The 21,462-nt window shown below is 47.9% G+C and overlaps 1 protein-coding gene across 1 annotated transcript in view; it reads right to left on the reverse strand.

Moving 5' to 3' along the window:
- Positions 1 to 21,462, reverse strand: part of PDHB (pyruvate dehydrogenase E1 subunit beta) — a 40,980-nt gene that overhangs the window by 8,691 nt on the left and 10,827 nt on the right. Inside the window, exons 4-7 of the mRNA XM_073574120.1 lie at positions 16,468 to 16,530; positions 2,365 to 2,400; positions 1,974 to 2,259; positions 1,789 to 1,899 (exon numbers count right to left, since the gene is read on the reverse strand). Coding sequence (XP_073430221.1) covers positions 1,789 to 1,899; positions 1,974 to 2,259; positions 2,365 to 2,400; positions 16,468 to 16,530 — 496 coding nt within the window. The remainder of the gene's footprint in view (positions 1 to 1,788; positions 1,900 to 1,973; positions 2,260 to 2,364; positions 2,401 to 16,467; positions 16,531 to 21,462) is intronic.

A 21,462-nucleotide genomic window follows, 5' to 3' on the forward strand; every position in this document is an offset into this window, starting at 1 on the left:
TGTAAGGGCCTGTCAATCTACCCCAGGGCCAACGTCCCCTTCCACCCCTACCGTTTGTCTCACGCATGGCTGACACAACTTTTTAGGGTGGCCGTCCGGCAAGGGGTAACTAGAGAGGGCACATTCCCTGTGCTTCTGTTTTCCCGTAGCTTTCCTCCCCTGCGAAAAAACATAAGGGGACACTGCATCAGGGTACATTCACGGAGATCTCTTACCCATGCAGATGAGGCAGGTACTGGATCACAGAGGGAAGCAGGAGGGTCCTTTAGCCTGGAGGAACTTCTGTGGCTTTGTTCGCCCGTCCGTTTCTTCTTCTGCTGGCCACTCGCATGTGGTTTCACTGTGGCCTGTTTCTGTGGGTGCTCCTGCACCTCGTCCAGCTGCTCTATGGGGGCTTCTGTCGTATCCATCGCTGGCCTTCAGAAGCACCCCAGCAGCGTCACCTCCTGCCTTTTAAGGCCTCCTTGTCCGGGTCAGCAGGGTTCTGGCGCGCACCTCCCACCCGGGACCCCCCCGCAAGCTCCGGTCATTGACCCCCCCCCCCACCTTGCGCCGCCCAGTACCGCCGTGCGCGCGCCGGAAGCCGGCCGGCACCCGACTTCCGGTTTCAGCGTCCCCGGCCCCGCCCCCTCCGCCGCGTCACTTCCGCCGCCCGTCTGAGGCCTGCGGGGACGCGCAGAAGGAGCCGGCACGGCGCCCCCGGCTCAGGCCAGGCCACAGCCCCCACGCGCGCCGACCTGCACCCGCCAACCGGGCACCACCGCCGGCCCGGCCGGAAGAGAGAGAGCGGACCACGGGGAGAGCGCACCAGGAGGGGCCCGGGACATACATACCTCCTGGTGCGGCAACATGGAGGTGGCTGTCCACCGGACCCCTGGCTCCACCTGCTCTCACCACCGTCGTGGTGACCTACCAGGCCCCACCGTGGCGCTTCCAGGAACCCGAGCTTGACCGAGGTAGGAGACCCCCTCGCTACCTGGGTCGGTCAGCCGGCCTGGGAATCCCTCGGAGACTCCATGATGGACGATCTGAAGGAAGTCCCGTCCTCTAGGAACAGGAAACCAACTGATGCATGGGAGAGGTGCCGCCCTTTTGTATCTGTAGGTTTCCTGTTCCTGAAGGGCGGATCCCCTCTCAGGTGGTGCTGTCATGGACGACCGATAAAGAACATCTAACCAACCATTAAGCATGGGGGTGGATCAATCATGCTTTGGGGTTGTGTTGCAGCCAATGGCACGGGGCACATTTCACGGGTAGAGGGAAGAATGGATTCAATGAAATTTCAACAAATTCTTTATGCAAACATAACATCTGTAAAAAAGTTGGAAGGTGAAAAGAGGATGGATTCTACAAATGGATAATGATCCTAAACACATCAAAATCCACAATAGACCTCAAAAGGCACAAGCTGAAGCTTTTACACTGGCCCTCACATTCCCCTGATGTGAACATCATTGAAAATCTGTGGATAGCATGCAAGATGACTCAGGAAACTCACAGAACTGGAAGAATTTTCCAAGGAAGAATGGATGAAAATCCCTCAAACAAGAATTGAAACCCTTGTCTGGCTACAAAAAGCGTTTACAAGCTGTGATGCTTTCAAAAGGGGGCGCTACTAGGTACTAAACATGAAGGGTGCCAAAACTTTAGCAACAGATCATCTCATCTTGAACTCTCTTAACTATTCACAATAACAGTCATTTTGAGCAGGGGTGCCCAAACTTTTACCAGCCACCTGTAAGGTAAAGACGAAAAAAAACAAACAAAAAAAAAACAATCTAAACTTACCTTGTCGCTCTATCTTTGCCTTTCCAATAGGAATAACAAAGTCTTTAGATAGGACGTCATCAGATAGTTCAAAGGGGACGCCGTACATCAGCTCGTTCTCCAGTACGACCACTGAAAGTTACGGGAAAAGGTCAGCATGGCTACAAGACCACAGCAGAGCAATGGCAGACTACCAGAAAACTCGCCTGGGTTATCATCTCTGATCGCAGCTTTCATAAGACCTCTAGCATCTTCGGCGTTCCAGGGGCTCACCACCTTCAATCCAGGGCAGTGTCCGTACCAGGCGGCAAAGCATTGGGAATGCTGGGCAGCGACGCCAGCTGACGCGCCATTGGGCCCCCGGAACACAATGGGGACAGGCACGAGGCCCGCAGACATGTAATAGGTTTTAGCAGCAGAGTTAATCACTTGATCGATGGCTTGCATGGAGAAGTTGAAAGTCATGAACTCGCAGATTGGCCTCAACCCAGCCTGTTATACATGGAAAATTATACATATAAATTATACATATAAATTATATACACACGCGCATTCACTTACTGTATGCATCTGATGGCAAAAAGCTTATCCACTTACCATAGCAGCACCGACAGCAATCCCAGCAAATCCCATCTAAACAGGAAGAAAAATTAAGAAGATGTATCAACCTTCTAGAAAGAGAAATAATTAAAATGCTATTATCATAATCATCGGGCAGAGAAAAGTAGGATCTGCATTTAGCATAAGCATGGTCTTACTCTTCTCATCCCCCCCTACCAATTTACAAAATTTACAAATTAACCCCTTCATGTTCGGGCAATTTTCCGTTTTTCACCTTCAATGCTTCCGGGAGCAATAATTTTTTTTTTTGTCCCCATAGCTGTATGAGGGTTCGTCTTTGGCGAGACGAGTTAGACTGATTGACCCCACTAACTGCATCAAGTAATGCACTGGAAAGTGCGGAAAAAAAAAATCCAAGTGCCTTGAAATTGCAAAAAAAAAAAAAAAAAGTTCAATCACAATAATTTCTCTTATTTTTTTTTAATTTACCATGTGTATTATATGGTAAAACAATATGCAATATGACTCTCCAGGTCAGTACGAGCCTGCACATACTAAAACTGTATAGGTTTTTTTTGATTTACGTGGTAAAAATAAATAAAAAAAAGGATTTTGCTTGTGTTGCCATTATCCGAGGCCCATAACGCTGTCAGTTTTCAGGACATGGGGCTGTGTAAGGCCTTGTTTTTCCCCCCGATACCATTTTGGGGTAGATACCATGCTTTGATTGCCTCTTATTGTAATGTTGCGTTGGCCAAAAACAGTAATTCTGGAGTTTCAGTTTATTTACTAATCAAATTTATTAATTTTTTGATGAGAGTTTTACACACCCTGGAGATACCAAGTGTGTGTACTTATTTATTTTGTGTTTTTTTTAATGTGGAAAAAGGGGGTGATTTCAATGTGTTTTTATTTTTTTTTATTCATTTTTTTTTTTTAGTTTATACTGTATTTAAAACAGTACTTGAAGCTGCGATCGTCTGATCGCCTGTGCTATGCAGAGCTACGTATCAGAACTGCTACGTATAGCTAAAATCATGATCTATGAACGCCGGTTTTCACAGGCGTTTGGCAATGACAGGCACAGGGGTCTTCAGCAGAGCCTCGGCTGTCATGTCAACCCATCGGTGCCCTGCCGGCGCGTGTTAAATGCCGCTGTTAGACTGACAGTGGTAATTAACAGCCGTGGCAGAGCTCAATTCCACATGATGGCTGATTAAATCAGCCACTATCTGCCAAGGATGGGGACTATGTGCGAACCCGCATCATTCGGCGACATGGCATGTGACAACTGTCTGTCATGTTGTGGTGGGTTAAAACTGCTTCAGTGCACATAGGTCCAATATGTCCAAGAACGTTCCCTGATTTCATCTAGAAATTGTCATTCCTCTCCTATTGGCCAGTTGCTACTATCAGCACTATAGGTGCTGGAACACCCTTTCCCCTCACTTCCCATTCTCCAATATCTTGCTTGCCCTAAGCTCACAGCCCGCATCTCTGTTGTCAGGACGCAGTTCGACAGACGGGAGAGCAGGACCAGAGGCACGAAGCCCAGACCCTCCCACACCCTGTAATCCTGGCGTCTCTGCTGCTACAGTCGGATTACACGTAACAGGCAGTGGACAGGAAGTTTGATAATAGGGAGACACTCCTCAATCAGCACGTGATTTGCTTGCCTCGAAAATGTCGCTTTGGGTAAATAAAAGTACTTAGCAACTTTGTTAACTCTTTTTCCATCGTAAGAGCAAACTTTGATTGAAATGACGTCAAGTCTCCGGAGTGCATACATTAAAAGTGTAAGGCTGGTTTCACATTTGCGTTTTTTAGCGCTGGAAAAAAACGCATATGTGCGCATGCGTTTTTTCCCCTATATTTAACATGGGTGCGCATACCTGCGCGCTTGTAAGCGCATGTATGCGATTTTCATGCGCTGCGTTTTTTTGGGGTGTGCGTTGGTATTTTCCAGACGCAGCATGTTGCATTTTTTGGCCCTGCAAAAAAGCGCATGCGCACATATGCGCACGTTTTGCGCTAAAAATGGCCATTATAGCCTATGGATGCGCATATGTGCGCACTGGCATGCTCATGTATGCGTTTTTTTGCATATGCGTTTTTTTTTTTTAACCATGGAATTTAGGGGTTTGGGTTAGAGTTAGGGTTAGTTAAGGGGGTTTAGGGTTAGGGTTAGGGTCAGGGTCAGGGTTAGGGTTAAGTATGGTTTGGTTAAGGGTTAGGGTCAGGGTTAGGGTCAGGATTAGGGTTAAGTATGGTTTGGTTAAGGGTTAGGGTCAGGGTTAGGGTTAGGGTTAAGTATGGTTTGGTTAAGGGTTAGGGTCAGGGTTAGGGTCAGGGTTAGGGTTAAGTATGGTTTGGTTAAGGGTTAGGGTCAGGGTTAGGGTCAGGATTAGGGTTAAGTATGGTTTGGTTAAGGGTTAGGGTCAGGGTTAGGGTCAGGGTTAGGGTTAAGTATGGTTTGGTTAAGGGTTAGGGTCAGGGTTAGGGTTAGGGTCAGGGTTAAGTATGATTTGGTTAAGGGTTAGGGTTAGGGTCAGGGTTAGTAAAGTCATGGTTTGGGTTAGTGTGAGGGGACATCCAATGTTGGAAAAAAACGCAAACGCGGTAAAAACGCACTAAAAACGCATACAAATGCTTAAAAACGCTGCGTTTTTTTTCATGCATGCTCATAAAAATGCTTGAAAAAAACGCAGCAGTTGTATGCTTTTGTATGCGTTTTTTCAATGCGTTTTTTTGCGGGAAAAACGCGCTGCAAAAAAAAGCAAGTGTGAAACTAGCCTAAGACCAGTGGGCCCGCACGTAACCCCATGTAAATGTGCAACTATATCTGCAACAAACATGCCGAATATGAACACACCCTTATAGGAGGTTCATTAACCCCTTTACCCCCAAGGGTGGTTTGCACGTTAATGACCCGGCCAATTTTTGTACTTCTGACCACTGTCAATTTACTCAGAGGTTATAACTCTGGAACGCTTCAAAGGTGATCGAGATTATTTTTTGTGACATATTGTACTTCTTGACAGTGGTAAAATGTCTTCGGTATAATAGGCATTAATAATAATAATAATAATAATAATAATAAAAAAAACAAAAAAAAAAAACGTGTAAGTCTGGAGAAAATTTAGCAATTTTCCAACTTTGAATTTTCATGGTCTTAAATCACAGAGATATGTCACACAAAATAGTTAAATAACATTTCCCACATGTCTGCTTTACATCAGCACAGTTTTGGAACCCAATTTCTTTTTCGTTAGGAAGTTAAGGGTTAAATTTGACCAGCGATTTCTCAATTTTCCAGCAAAATTTACAAAACCATGTTGTTGTTTTTTTTTTTTTTAGGGACCACATCACATTTGAAGTCACTTTGAGGGGTCTATATGATAGAAAATACCCAAAAGTGACACCATTCTAAAAACTGCACCCCTCAAGGTGCTCAAAACCACATTCAGGAAGTTCATTAACCCTTCAGGTGCGTCACAGTAATTTTATGGCAAAAAAAAAAAAAATTAACATTTACCTTTTTTTTTTCACAAAAAATTGACTTTAGATCCAACTTTTTTGTAATTTGACATGGGTAACAGGAAAAAAAAAAAAATTGTTGTTTAGTTTCTCCCAAGCATGCTGATGCCCCATATGAGGGAGAAAACCACTGTTTGGGAGCACGTCAGAGATCGGAAGGGAAGGAGCACTATTTGACTTTTTGAATGCAAAATTTGCTGGAACAATTGGCGGATGCCATTTCTTTATCGCCTTATTGGGGGACACAGAATACCATGGGTGTATGCTGCTGCTAAGAGGCTGACACTATGCAAAACAAGAAAATTAGCTCCTCCCCGGCAGTATACACCCACCGACAGGCACTAGGCACCTCAGTTTGTGCTTAGTGTCTGTAGGAGGCGGACCGGGATCTCCCCAGATCCGCAGTTAACTTTTTTCCTTAGGTTTTCTAGTAGAACGTTTTAATTCTTTGTCTTTTGTTTTTCAGATTCAAGTCGGGAAACGGTGTAAGTTTCACCCTGCTTTCCCATATCAGGCGGCTGAGCGGGCAGTGTGGTTGATCCCACATCGCAACTCTCAGTACCTTTGGCAGGACTTTTTCCCTATCACCTTCTGGTGCTATGGGATGTGGACAGGTGGCTGGTCCTTGCCAAATCCCCCTCCTCACCCCTCTCTCGGGACAGGGCTGAGAGGAAGACGGCGATCGCAAGATTCTCCTCGTCAACAAGAGGTTAATGCCGTCTTCTGCAGGATGCGGGTACAGAGGACATTTCCCAGCGGCTTGCCTTATGCTCGTGGGCCCCTGTGATCATCCTCTTCAGGGACGTCAGGTAAGTGCCTGTACGATCCCTCCAGCCCCCGCAGTGTTACAGAGAACCCATCGGCATTTGAATCTCCCGCCTCTCTCCCCTGCCTGCCACGCACTGCTCTCATCAGCGCGCGCCTCCCTTTCTATATTCAGGGGGGCACAGCACATGGCCTGGGCAGGGATTTCAAGAAATCTGCGGGCATAGATACCTTAATAGCGGCATTTTTTATTGTCCTGAGTTGTTATCAGGCATGGGGCTGCGACGACGTCAGTTTCACTTTCGCCGCTCTCAGCGCGCTCCCTCCTCCTTCTGAGCGCGCTGTCGCGCTTTTTCTAGCCCATCACAGGGCTCCTTTCTCTTTGGCCTGGCCAGCCCTCCGACTCGCCGCCCCCCCACCCCCCGCTGCTCTTATCCAATCGCGGCTCAGCCGCTAAGCTCTGCCCCCCACTTCCATCATCAAGCATTTCCTGGGTTTTCACTCCTCTTCCTGCGCTGCTTGGGGGATACTTCGGCGTTTCTGCTGCTCGCCTGAATCTCGGTAGGCTCTGCTCTGAGGCTGGAATTAGCTCTCCTCTGCAGTTCTTCCCCAATTCCTTCGGCCATTCAGCGCAGTTTACTTATGCCCAACCCTTCAGGGGATCTCTGCTTCAGGCCCACCGCTACCCATTACGCCTGTGCGCGCGGTAAAAAGAAGTGGGCATCGGGTCAGTCGTCTCCCTTCTGCCCATCCTGCAGTCCTTCAACTATGTCTGCATCTCAGGAGCACACGAGTCCCTGCCTGTGGACACCACCGCTCCCAGGAGTGGGCCGTTGTAATGTCTCAGTCAGTATCTGACTTGACAAAAGTTTCTCAGTCGCTGGTCCAGGTCTTAGAACGATTACCTTAGCTATCTACAGCCACCTGTGCTCCGACCGCCTCTCAGGCGTGAGTCGTCCGCACCTGACCGCGACCTTCAGAGAGACAGACAGGGCAGGAGTTCTAGGAAGCGAGCCTTATCTACTTCGTCCCTTCCTCGGATGACGACCTTAAGTCTGGCGATGACTCTCAATCGGGATCTAGTTCAGAAGCAGACAGCGTTTCTAAAACACGGGACATGGTTGATAGCCGAAATGAGACTATCTTCCAAACCTTTAAAATTAAACAAGATAAGGCTCCCCCTCAGGAATGCTCTGTTCTCTTTAAACGAGCAAGGACTCCATCTCGAACCTTTCCCAATCACAAAGAGTTCGATACTACCTTGTCCAAACACTGGGAGCTCCCGGAGCAACGTTTCTCAGTCCGCAAGTACTTAGACGTGCTGTAACCCTTTGATGCAGACCTGCTCACAAAGTGGACTAAGGCTCCCGAGGTGGATCCCCCAGTTTCCCGGATAGCCTCAAAAACGGTTCTATCCCTTCCAGATGGGGCATCGCTCAAAGATCCTACTGACAGGCAGATTGAATCTTTGAGGCATCCGGCGCCTCCCTCTGCCTTATTTTCGCATCCGCCTGGGTGGCGAAAGTAATTTCCGCTTGGGCAAAAATTCTTCGCAGGGGCGTCTTAGCGACAGCTCATCAAGACGAGTTGGCAGATCTAGCGGATCAGATTAACCATGCGGTAAAATATCTTTTAGCCGCCTCCTTGGACACGGCCGACTGTGTAGCAATTGCTAACAGCATCATAGTAGCTATACGCCGAGTGCTTTGGCTAAAGTCATGGAATGCAGATACTACTTCAAAAAAGTCGCTTACTAATCTTCCATTCCAGGGCTCTAGGCTATTCGGAGCCAAGCGGGATCAGATAATCTCCGATGCCACGGGTGGTAAAAGCACCTCTCGCCCCCAGTCTCGACCATAACGTTTTTTTTCAACAGAAAGGGTTTTCGGCCATTCCAGGCCCTTTCATCCCTTCTCTTCCACGGAAAGATCTGCCCAGCAAGATCGTCAGTCCACCACCAGGGAGCGGGAGCAGAAAAAAAAAATAAAAAAAAACCTTCTTAGGCTAGTTTCACACTTGCTTTTTTTTGCAGCGCGTTTTTCCCGCAAAAAAACGCATTGAAAAAACGCATACAAAAGCATACAACTGCTGCGTTTTTTTCAAGCATTTTTATGAGCATGCATGAAAAAAACGCAGCGTTTTTAAGCGTTTGTATGCGTTTTTAGTGCGTTTGCGTTTTTTTCCAACATTGGATGTCCCCTCACACTAACCCAAACCATGACTTTACTAACCCTAACCCTGACCCTAACCCAAATCATACTTAACCCTAACCCTTAACCAAATCATACTTAACCCTAACCCAAACCCTAAACCCTAACTAACCCTAACCCTAACCCTGACCCTAACCCTAACCAAACCATACTTAACCCTAATCCTGACCCTAACCCTGACCCTAACCCTTAACAAAACCATACTTAACCCTAACCCTAACCCTGACCCTAACCCTTAACCAAACCATACTTAACCCTAATCCTGACCCTAACCCTTAACCAAACCATACTTAACCCTAACCCTGACCCAAACCCCAACCCTAACCCTGACCCTGACCCTAACCCCCCTTAACTAACCCTAACTCTAACCCAAACCCCTAAATTCCATGGTTAAAAAAAAAAAAAAACGCATATGCAAAAAAACGCATACATGAGCATGCCAGTGCGCACATATGCGCATCCATAGGCTATAATGGCCATTTTTAGCGCAAAATGTGCGCATATGTGCGCATGCGCTTTTTTGCAGGGCCAAAAAATGCAACATGCTGCGTCTGGAAAATACCAACGCACACCCCAAAAAAACCGCAGCGCATGAAAATCGCATACATGCGCTTACAAGCGCGCAGGTATGCGCACCCATGTTAAATATAGGGGAAAAAACGCATGCGCACATATGCGTTTTTTTCCAGCGCTAAAAAACGCAAATGTGAAACCAGCCTTACAAACCCGCTTTTTGCTGGAGATCTAGAGGACAGTACTCCAGATCTTCAGGCGCCAGTTCCGGCAGGTTTTCCTTTAAGGGACGGGTCACCCCCACCTGGAATTTCTTCCAGGGTGGGAGGCAGACTTTCCTTTTTCATGGTTGCTTGGCTCTCTTGTCGACGACGCTTGGATCAGGGAAATCGTCGCATCTGGATACAAGATCGAATTCGCTTCCCTCCCTAACAGACGTTTTTTCCTGTCTCAGCCACCAAAACAGCGGTCCCACATTTCAGGGTTCTTTCAGGCCGTTTCCTCCCTACTTTCCGCCGGAATGATTGTTCCCGTTCCCCCAAACGAACGGTTTTCAGGGTTCTACTCAAATCTCTTCGTAGTCCCGAAGAAAGACTGCTCCCTTCTTCCGATCTTGGACCTCAAGTTGCTCAATTCCCACGTGAAGATTCTTCATTTCAAAATGGAGTCCCTTCGGTCGGTCGGTATAGCCTCAATGGAACCCGGGGTATTCCTATGCTCTGTGGACATACGGGATGCCTATCTGCACATTCCTGTTTGTGTGCAACATCAGATATATCTTCGATTTGCGATTCAGAAAGATCACTACCAGTTCATGGCGCTTCCCTTCGGCCTAGCCTCCGCTCCCCGTGCTTTCACGAAGGTAATGGTGACTGTCATGGCCATCCTTCGCTCCAGGGGGATCCTCATCATCCCTTACCTGCATGATCTCTTGATCAAGGGCTTGTCCCGTCAAGACTGCCTTCAGAGTCTTCAGATAACCCTGGATACTCTCCGCCGCCTGGGATGGATAGTCAACAAAGAGAAGTCCATTCTAAATTCCCACTCAGCGTCTGACCTTTCTAGGCATGGAATTCGACACGAACCTAGCCCGGGTGTTTCTTCCGAGGGACAAATTTGTGGCTCTTTCCAAAGGCATCAGAATCCTAAAACAGCCAACTCCCATTCCCCTTCGGTTCTGCATGAAGGTTCTGGGGAAGATGGTAGCTTCCATGGAAGCAGTGCCCTTTGCACAATTTCATCTTCGCCCCTTCCAGCTGTCCCTTGTTTCAGCCTGGGTCAAGACCACGCTGTCTTTGGACCATCCCATTCTCCTCCCTCTCAGAGTGAGGCAATCCCCGACTTGGTGGGCAATGCCAGCGTCAGTTCTACAAGGGAGGTCTTTTCTCCCTTTCCAGTGGCAAGTCATCACCACCGATGCCGGCCTTCTCGGATGGGGAGCGGTGTTCCATCAGAGAACGGCCCAAGGACGCTGGAGTCCACAGGAGGCTCATCTTCCTATCAATCTTCTGAAGATTAGAGCAATCTCCCTGGCCCTTCTTCAATGGCAGCCTCCCCTCGTCGGCAAACCGTTACACATTCAGTCGTACAATGCCACGGCTGTGGCGTACATAATCCACCAGGGGGGCACTCGCAGCTAGCAAGTTATGTCAGAAGTGGCCAAGATACTGTGCTGGGCAGAACGTTACGTTCCGGCAATCTCCGCCGTTCACATTCCAGGGGTGGAAAGCTGGGCAGCTGACTTTGAGTCGTCAAGGTCTAGCATCACACGAATGGGCTCTTCATCCCACAGTCTTCGATCAGATATGCCAGCGCTGGGGCTCTCCGGATGTCGATCTCATGGCATCTCGGATGAACCAAAAAGTTCCGCGCTTCGTGGCCAGGTCCAGGGACCCGCTAGCCGTGACTCCGTGGTCCCAGTTCCAACTTCCTTATCTGTTTCCGCCTCTTGCCTTGATCCCACGAGTGGTCAAAAAGATAAAATCGGTAGGCATACCAGTGATTCTTTTGGCGCCAGACTGGCCAAGACGTCCTTGGTACGCGGAGCTGTTGAACATGCTCGCAGACGTTCCCTGGAGGCTTCCAGACCTTCTCTCGCAAGGCCCCCTTTACCACGAGAATTCTCAGTCTCTGAGTGTAACGGCATGGCCGTAGAGGCCGCGATCCTGAAAGGATCAGGTCTGTCCAGCCAAGTTATTCAGAGTATGATCAGAGCCAGAAAGCCAGCCTCTTCCTGCATCTACCGCAGGTACTGGAAGGCTTTTTTCCGTTGGTGCGATGATAAGAAAGTCTTTCCAATGTCCTTTTCCATTCCGTCCATACTGGGTTTTCTCCGGTCTGGCTTAGATTCGGGTCTCTCTCTCAGTACCCTCAAGGGCCGGGTTTCTGCTTTGTTTATCCTCTTCTAAAGAGAGCTCGCTTCCTTGTCGCAGGTTAAGACCTTTCTCCAAGGGGTCGCCCACGTGGTTCCTCCTCATCATTCACCGATAGACCCGTGGGATCTCAATCTCGTCCTTAGCGCTCTTCAAAAGGCGCCGTTCGAGCCTATCCAGGACATTCCGTTGTCCCTTCTCTCATGGAAGGTAACCTTCTTGATTGCCTTACGTCCATCAGAAGAGTTTCTGAGCTGGCCCATGTCGTTCCCCTTACCTGGTCCTCCATCAAGATGAGGTCGTCCTCAGGCCCGTTTCCTGCCTTTCTTCCGAAGGTGGTGTCCTCTTTCCACATCAACGAGGATATCGTTCTTCCATCTTTTTGTGCTCCTCCTTCTCACCCTCTTGAGAAGTCTCCACAAACTGGACGTAGTTAGAGCCTTGCGTGTCTATCTCACCAGGACCTCTTCATTTCGTCAGTCCGATTCCTTGCTGGTCATCTATGAGGGTCGCCGGAAAGGACTTCCGGCATCCAAATCCACGATCGCTCGCTGGATTCGTTCTACCATTCTGGAAGCATACTGGCTACAGGAAAAACGGCCCCCTCCGGGAGTGAGAGCTCACGCCACCCGAGCCGTGGCGGCGTCGTGGGCCGTTCGTCACCAGGCCTCGGCCTTACACTTTTGCAGGGCCGCTACCTGGTCGTCCTTGCACACCTTTGCAAGGTTCTACAGGGTTCATACCCAGGCCTCGTCTGATGCAGTTGTTGGTAGGAAGGTTCTGCAGGCGGCGGTGGCGCACCGGCCGACCTAAGCCCTTCCTGTTCCTTATTGCTGTTCCCGCCCTTGGGACTGCTTTGGAACGTCCCATGGTATTCTGTGTCCCCCAATAAGGCGATAAAGAAAGATGGATTTTTGGTTCTTACCGTAAAATCTCTTTCTTGGAGCCTTCATTGGGGGACACAGCACCCTCCCTGTTTAAATTGTACCGTGTTGGGTCGGTACATATGTTTAGAGTGGTTTCGTTGCTTCTCCTACTGCTTTTTCACCAACTGAGGTGCCTAGTGCCTGTCGGTGGGTATATACTGCCGGGGAGGAGCTAATATTCTTGTTTTGCATAGTGTCAGCCTCCTAGCAGCGGCAGCATACACCCATGGTATTCTGTGTCCCCCAATGAAGGCTCCAAGAGAGAGATTTTACGGTAAGAACCAAAAATCCATCTATTGCGTTTGCAGAGCCCCTGATGTGCTTAAACAGTGAAAATCCCCCACAAGTGACCCCATTTTGGAAACTAGACCCCACAGGGAACTGATCTAGATGTGTGGTAAGCACAATGAACCCAAGTGCTTCACAGAAGTTTATAACGTTGAGCTGTAAAAATTAAAAAAGAAAAAAAAAAAAAAAAAAAAAAATCTAATTTTCAGCACTAATATGTTTTTAGCACAAAATATTGCATTTTCATAATGGTAACAGGAGAAATTGCTCCACATAATTTGTTGTGCAATTTCTCCTGAGCATGTCAATATGAGGGAGAAAACTACCATTTGGGCGCAGAGCAGGGCTCGCAAGGGAAAGTGGTTTGACTTTTTGAATGTAAAAATTTCCTACAATTATTAGTGGATGTTATATCCCATTTGGAGAGTCCCTGATGTGCCTAAACAGTGGAACAGCACCCCCCCATAAGTGACTATTTTACAAAACACACCTTTCAATGAATTAATCTAGGGGTGCATTGATCATATTGACACCATGGGAGTGTCACAGAATTGTATACTATTGGGCAGTGAAGAAAAAATAACTACATTTTAACCACCACAATTTTGTTTCAACTCCAGATTTTACATTTTAACACAAGAAGTTAGTAAAAATGGCACCAAAATTTGTCCCTCAATTTCTACTGAACGTGGCAATACCTCATCTGTGACTGTATAGTACTGGTTAGCCATATTTTAGCGCAGATTTTCCTAAACGAGTTTGCAGACTCCATATACAGAGCCCCTATTTGCTAGAAGAGCAGAATCCCCCCTCATGTGACCCCATTTGGGAAACTATATCCCTTGGGGAATTTATCTACAGGTGTAGTGATGATTTTGACTCCATGGGCATTTTCCAGAAACAAGCAGCAATGACTGTTGCCAAGTGAAAATTACAAACCGCCGTTGCAGTGACCAGTACGTTGTAGTGACCAGTACATTATGCCTAGCCCCTGCTTCTGGAGACACGCATCCATAAGTTAGGCGGACTCTCATCGCTTCAGAAATGCCAAACGTGGATGCAATATGTGGTTTACGTACACTGTGGGGCTCAGAAGGGAGGGGGGCATCTGGATTTGAGAGCTCAGAATTTGTGGAATTTCTTTTGGGGGTGAGGAGCCATTTCGCTTTTCTAGAGCCTTTGTGCTACCAGTAACGTGGAAGCCCCCTATATTTCCATTAACAAATGACAGACCTTAGTGGGGACTTGCTTTTCTTTGTGGATTGAGTTGAAGCTTTTATTGGGAACATTTTACATAACATTTGGGATCACATTTATCCGGCGCTCTACGCTGAGTACTTACTTTGGAATTTTCAGCTAACTCTCCGAGTGACGTGATTCAGATGAAACCCCCGAAGGATCCATTCAATATAATGAGGCAGCAGATTTACTCTGGACTCCGTCTGGCCTCTGTTCAGCGGTGTCTTTTTCAGAAGTGCACAAAACTGTGGCCGAGGGCACTTTTATGCAATCCTGAAAAGACGGACAGGTCAGGCGGCGTCCACAGTGCCTCCAAAGCCTCATTATAGGGAATCTTCCACCATAGGCTCCGTCTGAATCACATATTTCAGAGATTTACACAGAAACCCCGATGCAAGCGCTCAGCGCAGGATAAATGTGCGTCGAGCCTTACTGTGATCTTTGGGAGGCAAAATGAAGCAATGAACAGCAGGTGAAAAATTGGTTTTATTTTTACACCGTTCTTTGTACAGTAAAAGTGATTTAGGCAACTTTATTCTTGGGGTCGGTGCGATTACAGCGATAGATTTATAGCGGGTTTTTAGGCTTGTCAGCTGTCACACTAAAAGACGCATTTATTGCAAAAAAATAGTTTTTGCATCACCATATTTTGAGAGCCATAATTTTTCCATATTTTGGCCGACAGAGTCATGTACTGGCTTGTTTTTTACTGGATGAGTTGAAGATTTTTACTGGAACCATTTTCGTGCACATGACATTTTTTGATCGCCTTCCATTCCGATTTTTAGGATGCAGAAAGAACAAAAAACAGCAATTCAGGATTTTTTTTTTTTTCGGGGGAGGGATTACAGTGATACCACAATTTTTTTATGTTTTGGCGCTTTTACACAAAAACTATTTTATAGCCAAAACTACTTTTGCATCCCTTTATTCCAAGAGGTATAACTTTATTTTTCCACTGACATAGCTGTATGGAGTTTATGTTTTGCAGGACAAGATTATGTTTTCAGCGGTAAAATGTGTATTTAAGACCCGTCTTTTTGATCACGTTTTTTTCCATTTTTTGTATGATGATAAAGCAGTTTTTTTCCTTGTTTTTTCTATTTATTTTTATGCTATTCACTAAAGGGGTTAACTAGTGGGATAATTTTATAGGTCGGGTCGTTGCAGATGCGGCGATACCAAATATGTGTACTTTCACTTTTTTTCATTCAAATATTTATATATATTTTTACAATTATTTACAAACATTTTTATAATTTTTTTTTTTTTTACTTAGTCCCACTATGGTACTATCATTTTTTGCAGGCTGATCGCTTCTATCATGGGGTTGCAGCAGCATCCCCATGCTGTAGAAACTGCCAGCTCTGCACTGACCGAGAAACTTGCTGATCATGTACTGCGCACACATGATCAGCATGCTTCCTAGCTGTGATGACCCGGATGTCGTCATACACACACGATTTGTTTTTGCGGCAATTTCAGACTTACGTAATCTATGGAAACTTCTGCCATTTTTACGCAAATCAGAAATATACTATAAATGCAGGTACATCCTCAATGAATGGTTTCGATCTCCAGACAAAACCACGGGTAGGGGGTGAAACGCACATCGAAGTGTGCAACAGTCTGTCCCCATTTACCATGTCCACAGACAATCACCATCTTTAACTCACTAGAATGGAATATTTTGCATATATGTATTGTGAGGTATATTCATGGTTTAGGAGGCTTTTATAGTCAAATATTTTCCTACCTTTGTATGTTTATGTTCTGCTATAGTAGAGTTCCTACATACTGTATATATGGCCAATTGACCTATACAATGTATATTGGTTTGACATACACAGCTATTTTCCTATACAAGTATTTACCCATTAATTATATTATTCTTCATTCTATGTATGCCAGCCATATTCATCTTATATGGCCTTTTATATGTTTAGTTAACTCATCTTTTCAGAGCATCCATTTTAGGGTGCACAGTTTTACTTGTGTTTCTGTTTTTTGTCCATTTTTGTGGTGACCTATTTGGGTTTACCTTTTTTCTATGGTATTGATGTATTTATTGGAAAATATATGTTGATGCTTTTTTTTTTTTTGGAAACTTCGCATACCATTGTTTCTTCTTGTAGGTTTCATATACTTTTGAATGAAGGGACTCTAGATTTTATAGAGGATCGTTATATGTTTCTACATCGTCGATGAGAATTCGCCGAGCACTTGTTTTTTGGGGTTCAGAGACAAACAATATCCGATGACTTCGCCTCCATCAAAGAAGCCTCATACCTCCGATATAGGAGTGTCCATGATCCTTTTATCACCGTACTTTTTCCAAAGACCTCTGCTGATCTGAAAAACAGTTAAGGAATAAACAGTCAGAAACAGACAAACAAGCAAGCAAGACAACAGAAGAACAGGCTTCACAGCTCCTAGCTTATAGGAGGGTCTTTTTCCTGTCCTCTCATCAGGTCTTCTAGCCTCAGCAGAGACATAGGCCCATAACCAACGATTTGCTGGGCATCCCTCATCATTGGGACACGACCCCATAGTGCGTAAAGATTATCACAAAGACCCATCCACCGCACACAATCATAAAAATCATCAATACTTTCCTTCCCTACTTTTTTCTTAGATCTCTGCAGTGCTGTTCTTCCTCCTGACCATAGTGTGCAAAAAATACTGAGGACACTAACGTAAATGTGTTGGCTGGGTAAAAATAATGTTTCTCAACGGTCTTGGAAAAAAAAAAAAAATTATATATATTTTTTTTTTTTTTTTAGAAATATGGCACAGACCCTGGATTCAGTGCTCAAATCAGCTGTCTGCTGCGGCAGTGACATCTCCCCTTCCAATGTCAGCACAGACCACGGAACCGCCGACCCCGGAACCTGGTGGGTGCTGGTAGGGGAGTATCACCTTTTTTTTTTTTTACAGCTTCAACTGCCTGGGGAAATTTTCTTTTTGCCCCAACAGAGGTTATTGTATACACTAAAAGAGGACTTGTAGAAAAAGGAGATTTTTGTGTACTCACCGTAAAATCTCTCTTAGCCTCTAATTGCGGGACACAGAACCATGGGTGTTATGCTGCTGTCCACTAGGAGGCAACACTATGCATAATCTGAAAAAGATTAACTTTGGCTCCTCCTCTGCAGAATACACCCCTGGACGGCGTCAGCCTTCTCCAGTTTTGTGCAAAAGCATTAGGAGGAACGTAACCAAATAACATAACCATGCCTGTTAGAAGGCTACTATGTACGAGCTCAAAGAACAATATGAGAACTCAACTGTAAACAACGGCCCATAAGAGCAACAGGGTGGGAGCTGTGTCCCCCAATTAGAGGCTAAGAAAGATTTTACGGTGAGTACGCAAAAATCTCCTTTACTCTGTCGCCTCACTGGGGGACACAGAACCATGGGACGTCCGAAAGCAATCCCTGGGTGGGAAGCAATGGACGAATATTGTGCTACCAGGTCCCTAAATTTGGGGCACTGCTGCCTGCAGAACCCATCTACCCAGGCTCGCATCCGCTGAGGACTGGGTATGAAAACTGTAGTGCTTTGTAAACGTGTGTAGGCTAGTCCAAGTGGCCGCCTTACACACTTGTTGTGCCGAAGCCTGATGCCGAATGGCCCAGGAGGCCCCTACTGCCCGTGTAGAGTGTGCCGTGATACCGGCCGGAAGAGGGGAACTGTTAAGTCGGTAGGCCTCATGTATGGTGGACTTGATCCACCTGGCAAGGGTAGCCTTGGAAGCCGGCAGTCCCTTGCGACTAACTTCTGGAAGAATGAAGAGGGAAATCGACTTCCGGAAAGGTGCAGTCCTGGACACGTAAATCCGCAATGCTCTGACGAGGTCAAGCGTATGCAGAGCCTTCTCCACTGAACAGGAACCGGGCAAAGGGATGGCAGTGAAATCTCATTGAGGTGAAAGTTGGACACAACCTTCGGAAGGAAGGATGGTACCGTGCGGAGAACCACCTTGTCCTGGTGAAAGGCTAGGAAAGGCCGTCTGCAGGAAAGTGCTGACAATTCCGACACTCTGCGTAACGAGGTGATCGCCACTAGAAAAAACACTTTCTGAGATAGAATGGAGAGTGGAACGCCTCTAAGATGTTCGAAGGGTGGAGCTTGCAATGTTGTCAGGACCAGATTGAGGTCCCACGTATCCAGCGGACGTTTGTAGGGAGGAACCAATCGGGAAACTCCCTGGATGAAAGTCCTTACTTGCGGTTTAATAGCAATGCGCTTTTGAAAAAGGACTGAAAGCGCAGACACCTGACTCTTAAGCGAGCCTAAGGATAGCTTGGCGTCTAGGCTCGATTGAAGAAAACCTAGTACCTTCGGGAGGGAATAAGGGAGTGGGACTTGTCCATGAGATTCGCACCAAGAAAAGAAAGCTCTCCAGGTACGAAAATAGATCTTGGCGGAGGCAGGCTTCCTTGCCCTGATCATAGTTGCAATGACTGCCGGTGAAAAACCTGCCTGGGTTAGAATCCAGGTTTCAAGAGCCATGCCGTCAAATTGAGAGCCCCTGAATTCTGATGGAAGAACGGACCTTGAGACAGAAGGTCGTGACGGTCGGGTAGACGCCAGGGGGCGTCTGCTGTAAGTTGAACGATGTCGGCGTACCATGTACGTCTGGGCCAGTCTGGCGCGATGAGGATGGTTGGAACTCCCTCTTGCTTGATCTTCCTCACGACCCTGGAGATTAGGGGGAGGGGTGGAAAAATATACAGGAGTTGGAACTGGGACCAGTCCTGGACCAGGGCATCCGCTCCGAGCGACCGCGGGTCATGTGTCCTGGCCATGAAATTGGGGACCTTGGTATTGAGACGGGATGCCATTAGGTCCACCTCCGGGGTTCCCCAGCGTTGACAGATCTGGTAAAAAATCGCGGGAACCGGCACCACAACTCCTGCTTGAAGGAGAGAGACCGCACGAGCCTTGTCTGGTGGTGTTGGAGGAATAGAAAGGAAGAACCGGTTCGGTGGGCTGGAAGTGAACTCTATCTTGTATCCGGAAGACACTATTTCCCTGACCCACCTGTCTTCTGTAATAGGCAGCCAGACTTGCTGGAAGAGTAAAAGTCGGCCGCTTACTGGTGGGGTGTCTTCCGGAGTTCGTGAGTCATGATGAAGCGAAGTTCTGAGGTTTTCCTCCCTTGGGTTTCACTTGGCCTGCTTTCGACTGCCAAGACCTGTCCAGTCGCTGCTGCGTCCGTGGGTTGTCCCTGCGGTTACGGTTTTGCGCTGGGCGCGAGACGGACCAGCCCGAGGAATTCCGAAAGGATCGGAATCGCATCTGGTTTCTTCGTTTAAACGTGCGTTTCGGTTTTAGTTGAGGGAGAGAGGTACTCTTACCCCCAGTGGCATTGGCTATCCTTGTGTCCAACTTTTCGCCGAAAAGTCTTCCAGTAAGATACGGAAGTCGCGTGAGGGACTTCTTTGAGGCCGCATCCGCTTTCCATTCTCGCAGCCAGAGGATGCGTTGGATCGTGATGGCGTTTGATGCTATTCCCGCTACACCTCTTGAGGAATCCAGGGCTGCACGAAGCATGTAGTCTGCTACCACTGCTATCTGGACCGCTTGGTCCGAGAGCTCGGGATTTGAAGCTTGAAGACCCTCCTGTAGTTTTTTGGCCCAAGCCAGGATGGCCTTGGCCGCCCAAACTGAAGCAAACGCAGGGCCCAGAGAGGCGCCGGCCGCTTTGAAAATAGAACGAGCCATGCGTTCTACTTGCCGGTCTGCTGCGTCCCTGAGGGTTGAGCTATCTGGCAGAGAGAGTAAGGTCTGCGCTGCAAGCCTAGAAACCGGGGGGTCCACTTCAGGTGGATCTGTCCATTGTTTGGTGTCTGTCTGTGGGAAGGGGTACTTCGCTTCCAAATATTTGCGATTAGCAAATTTTTTCTCAGGCTGCGCAAACTGTTTGGTAAGTATTTCCTCAAACTCATGGTGATTAGGGAAGACCTTAGGTGGTTTCTGAACACTTTCGAAGCAAATCCTATGTTCTGGGACTTCCGGGGCCGACTCTGGAATTTTTAGCACCCGATGAATGGCAGAGATTATGTCCTCAACTAGCGCTGTATTGCTAGGGGGAGAAGGTACCACGGACCTCTCCGTTTCGTTATCTGAGTCGGAGTCACAGATGCCCTCCGAATCCTGTGCCTCGCTAAGGTGATCCCTGGAGGGCGACCTGGGGCGGGGGTCTTCTGTGGTGGGGGATCTCTGTGGTAAATTGCACTGTGTCTGTGACAAGGGACTGCCTAGGAGACCTGGAATGACGGTGTCTCTCCCTGGGGGGGGGGGGGGGAACGACCTTGTGCTATAGGACGACTCAGGTGATCAAGACCGGTGGGTCCGCTTACGTCTGTGAGAGTCGGAAGCAGCATGTTCCTGAGACAAGCTGTCCGCTTGCTGTGTAACGTCCATAGCCGGGGCCAGACTCTGCAGAGCTTGCAGCAATGTGGCAGTTAAGTTGTCTATGGACTGTGTCATAGACTGTGACATCTGAGTTGCCCATTCCGGCGTGGCCTGTGACACTGAAGCGTCAGTAGGGACTCCCTGGGGTTCTGACCCAGAGTTCTGGATGCAGTCCCGGCAGTGCGGATTTGTGCTGCCACTAGGGAGCGTGGCTTTGCAGGCTGTGCAGAATGCATAGAAACGTTCCTGCCTGGTTCTCTTCCTTGAGCCCGGCATAGTGCACAGAGGCTGGCTATCAGGGATCGTACAGGGGTGGCTACGCAGAGGGAACCCACAGAGAGCCTTATAGGAAGTATGGATTCACAGCTGAGTAATGAGAACCCAGCTGTGAGCTTACCCCACCGGTGTGCCCCTAGGTCCAGCGCTGACAGATCCCAGTTCTGTGCCCCCCGGAGACCGCCGTGATGCTCCTCTCCTGGATCTCATCCAAAAAAAAAATGGCCACCGGGACGCTGAGGAGAGGGAGGAGGGGGCGGAGAGCTGAAAAGGGCGCGCTGGGCTGTGTAAAAACGCGCCCTTTCTGCCTCAATCCGCCCCTTCTATGACACTCCAGCGTGTCATTTTAGTCATCCGGGGGGCGGGCCGGGGAAAAGGCGGCGGCTTCGGCTGGGCGGAAGCCGCGGTCTAAATTAGAGGCCTGATGCCCAGGAGGGCTCCAGAGCGGCGCAGTAGTCTGGGGGGGGGGTTGGCGGATGTACCAGACCCCCCCAGAATGGTCGACTGGATAGCGGTGGGGGTAGCAGGGGAAGCGGTTCTTGTATGGGGGGCCCCTGGAGCGCTATGGAGCTGCTGCTGCTGCAG

This window comes from Dendrobates tinctorius, unplaced genomic scaffold, assembly GCF_039654945.1.
Source record: "Dendrobates tinctorius isolate UK_male_01 unplaced genomic scaffold, ASM3965494v1 ptg000038l, whole genome shotgun sequence".
NCBI classification, from domain to species: domain Eukaryota; kingdom Metazoa; phylum Chordata; class Amphibia; order Anura; family Dendrobatidae; genus Dendrobates; species Dendrobates tinctorius.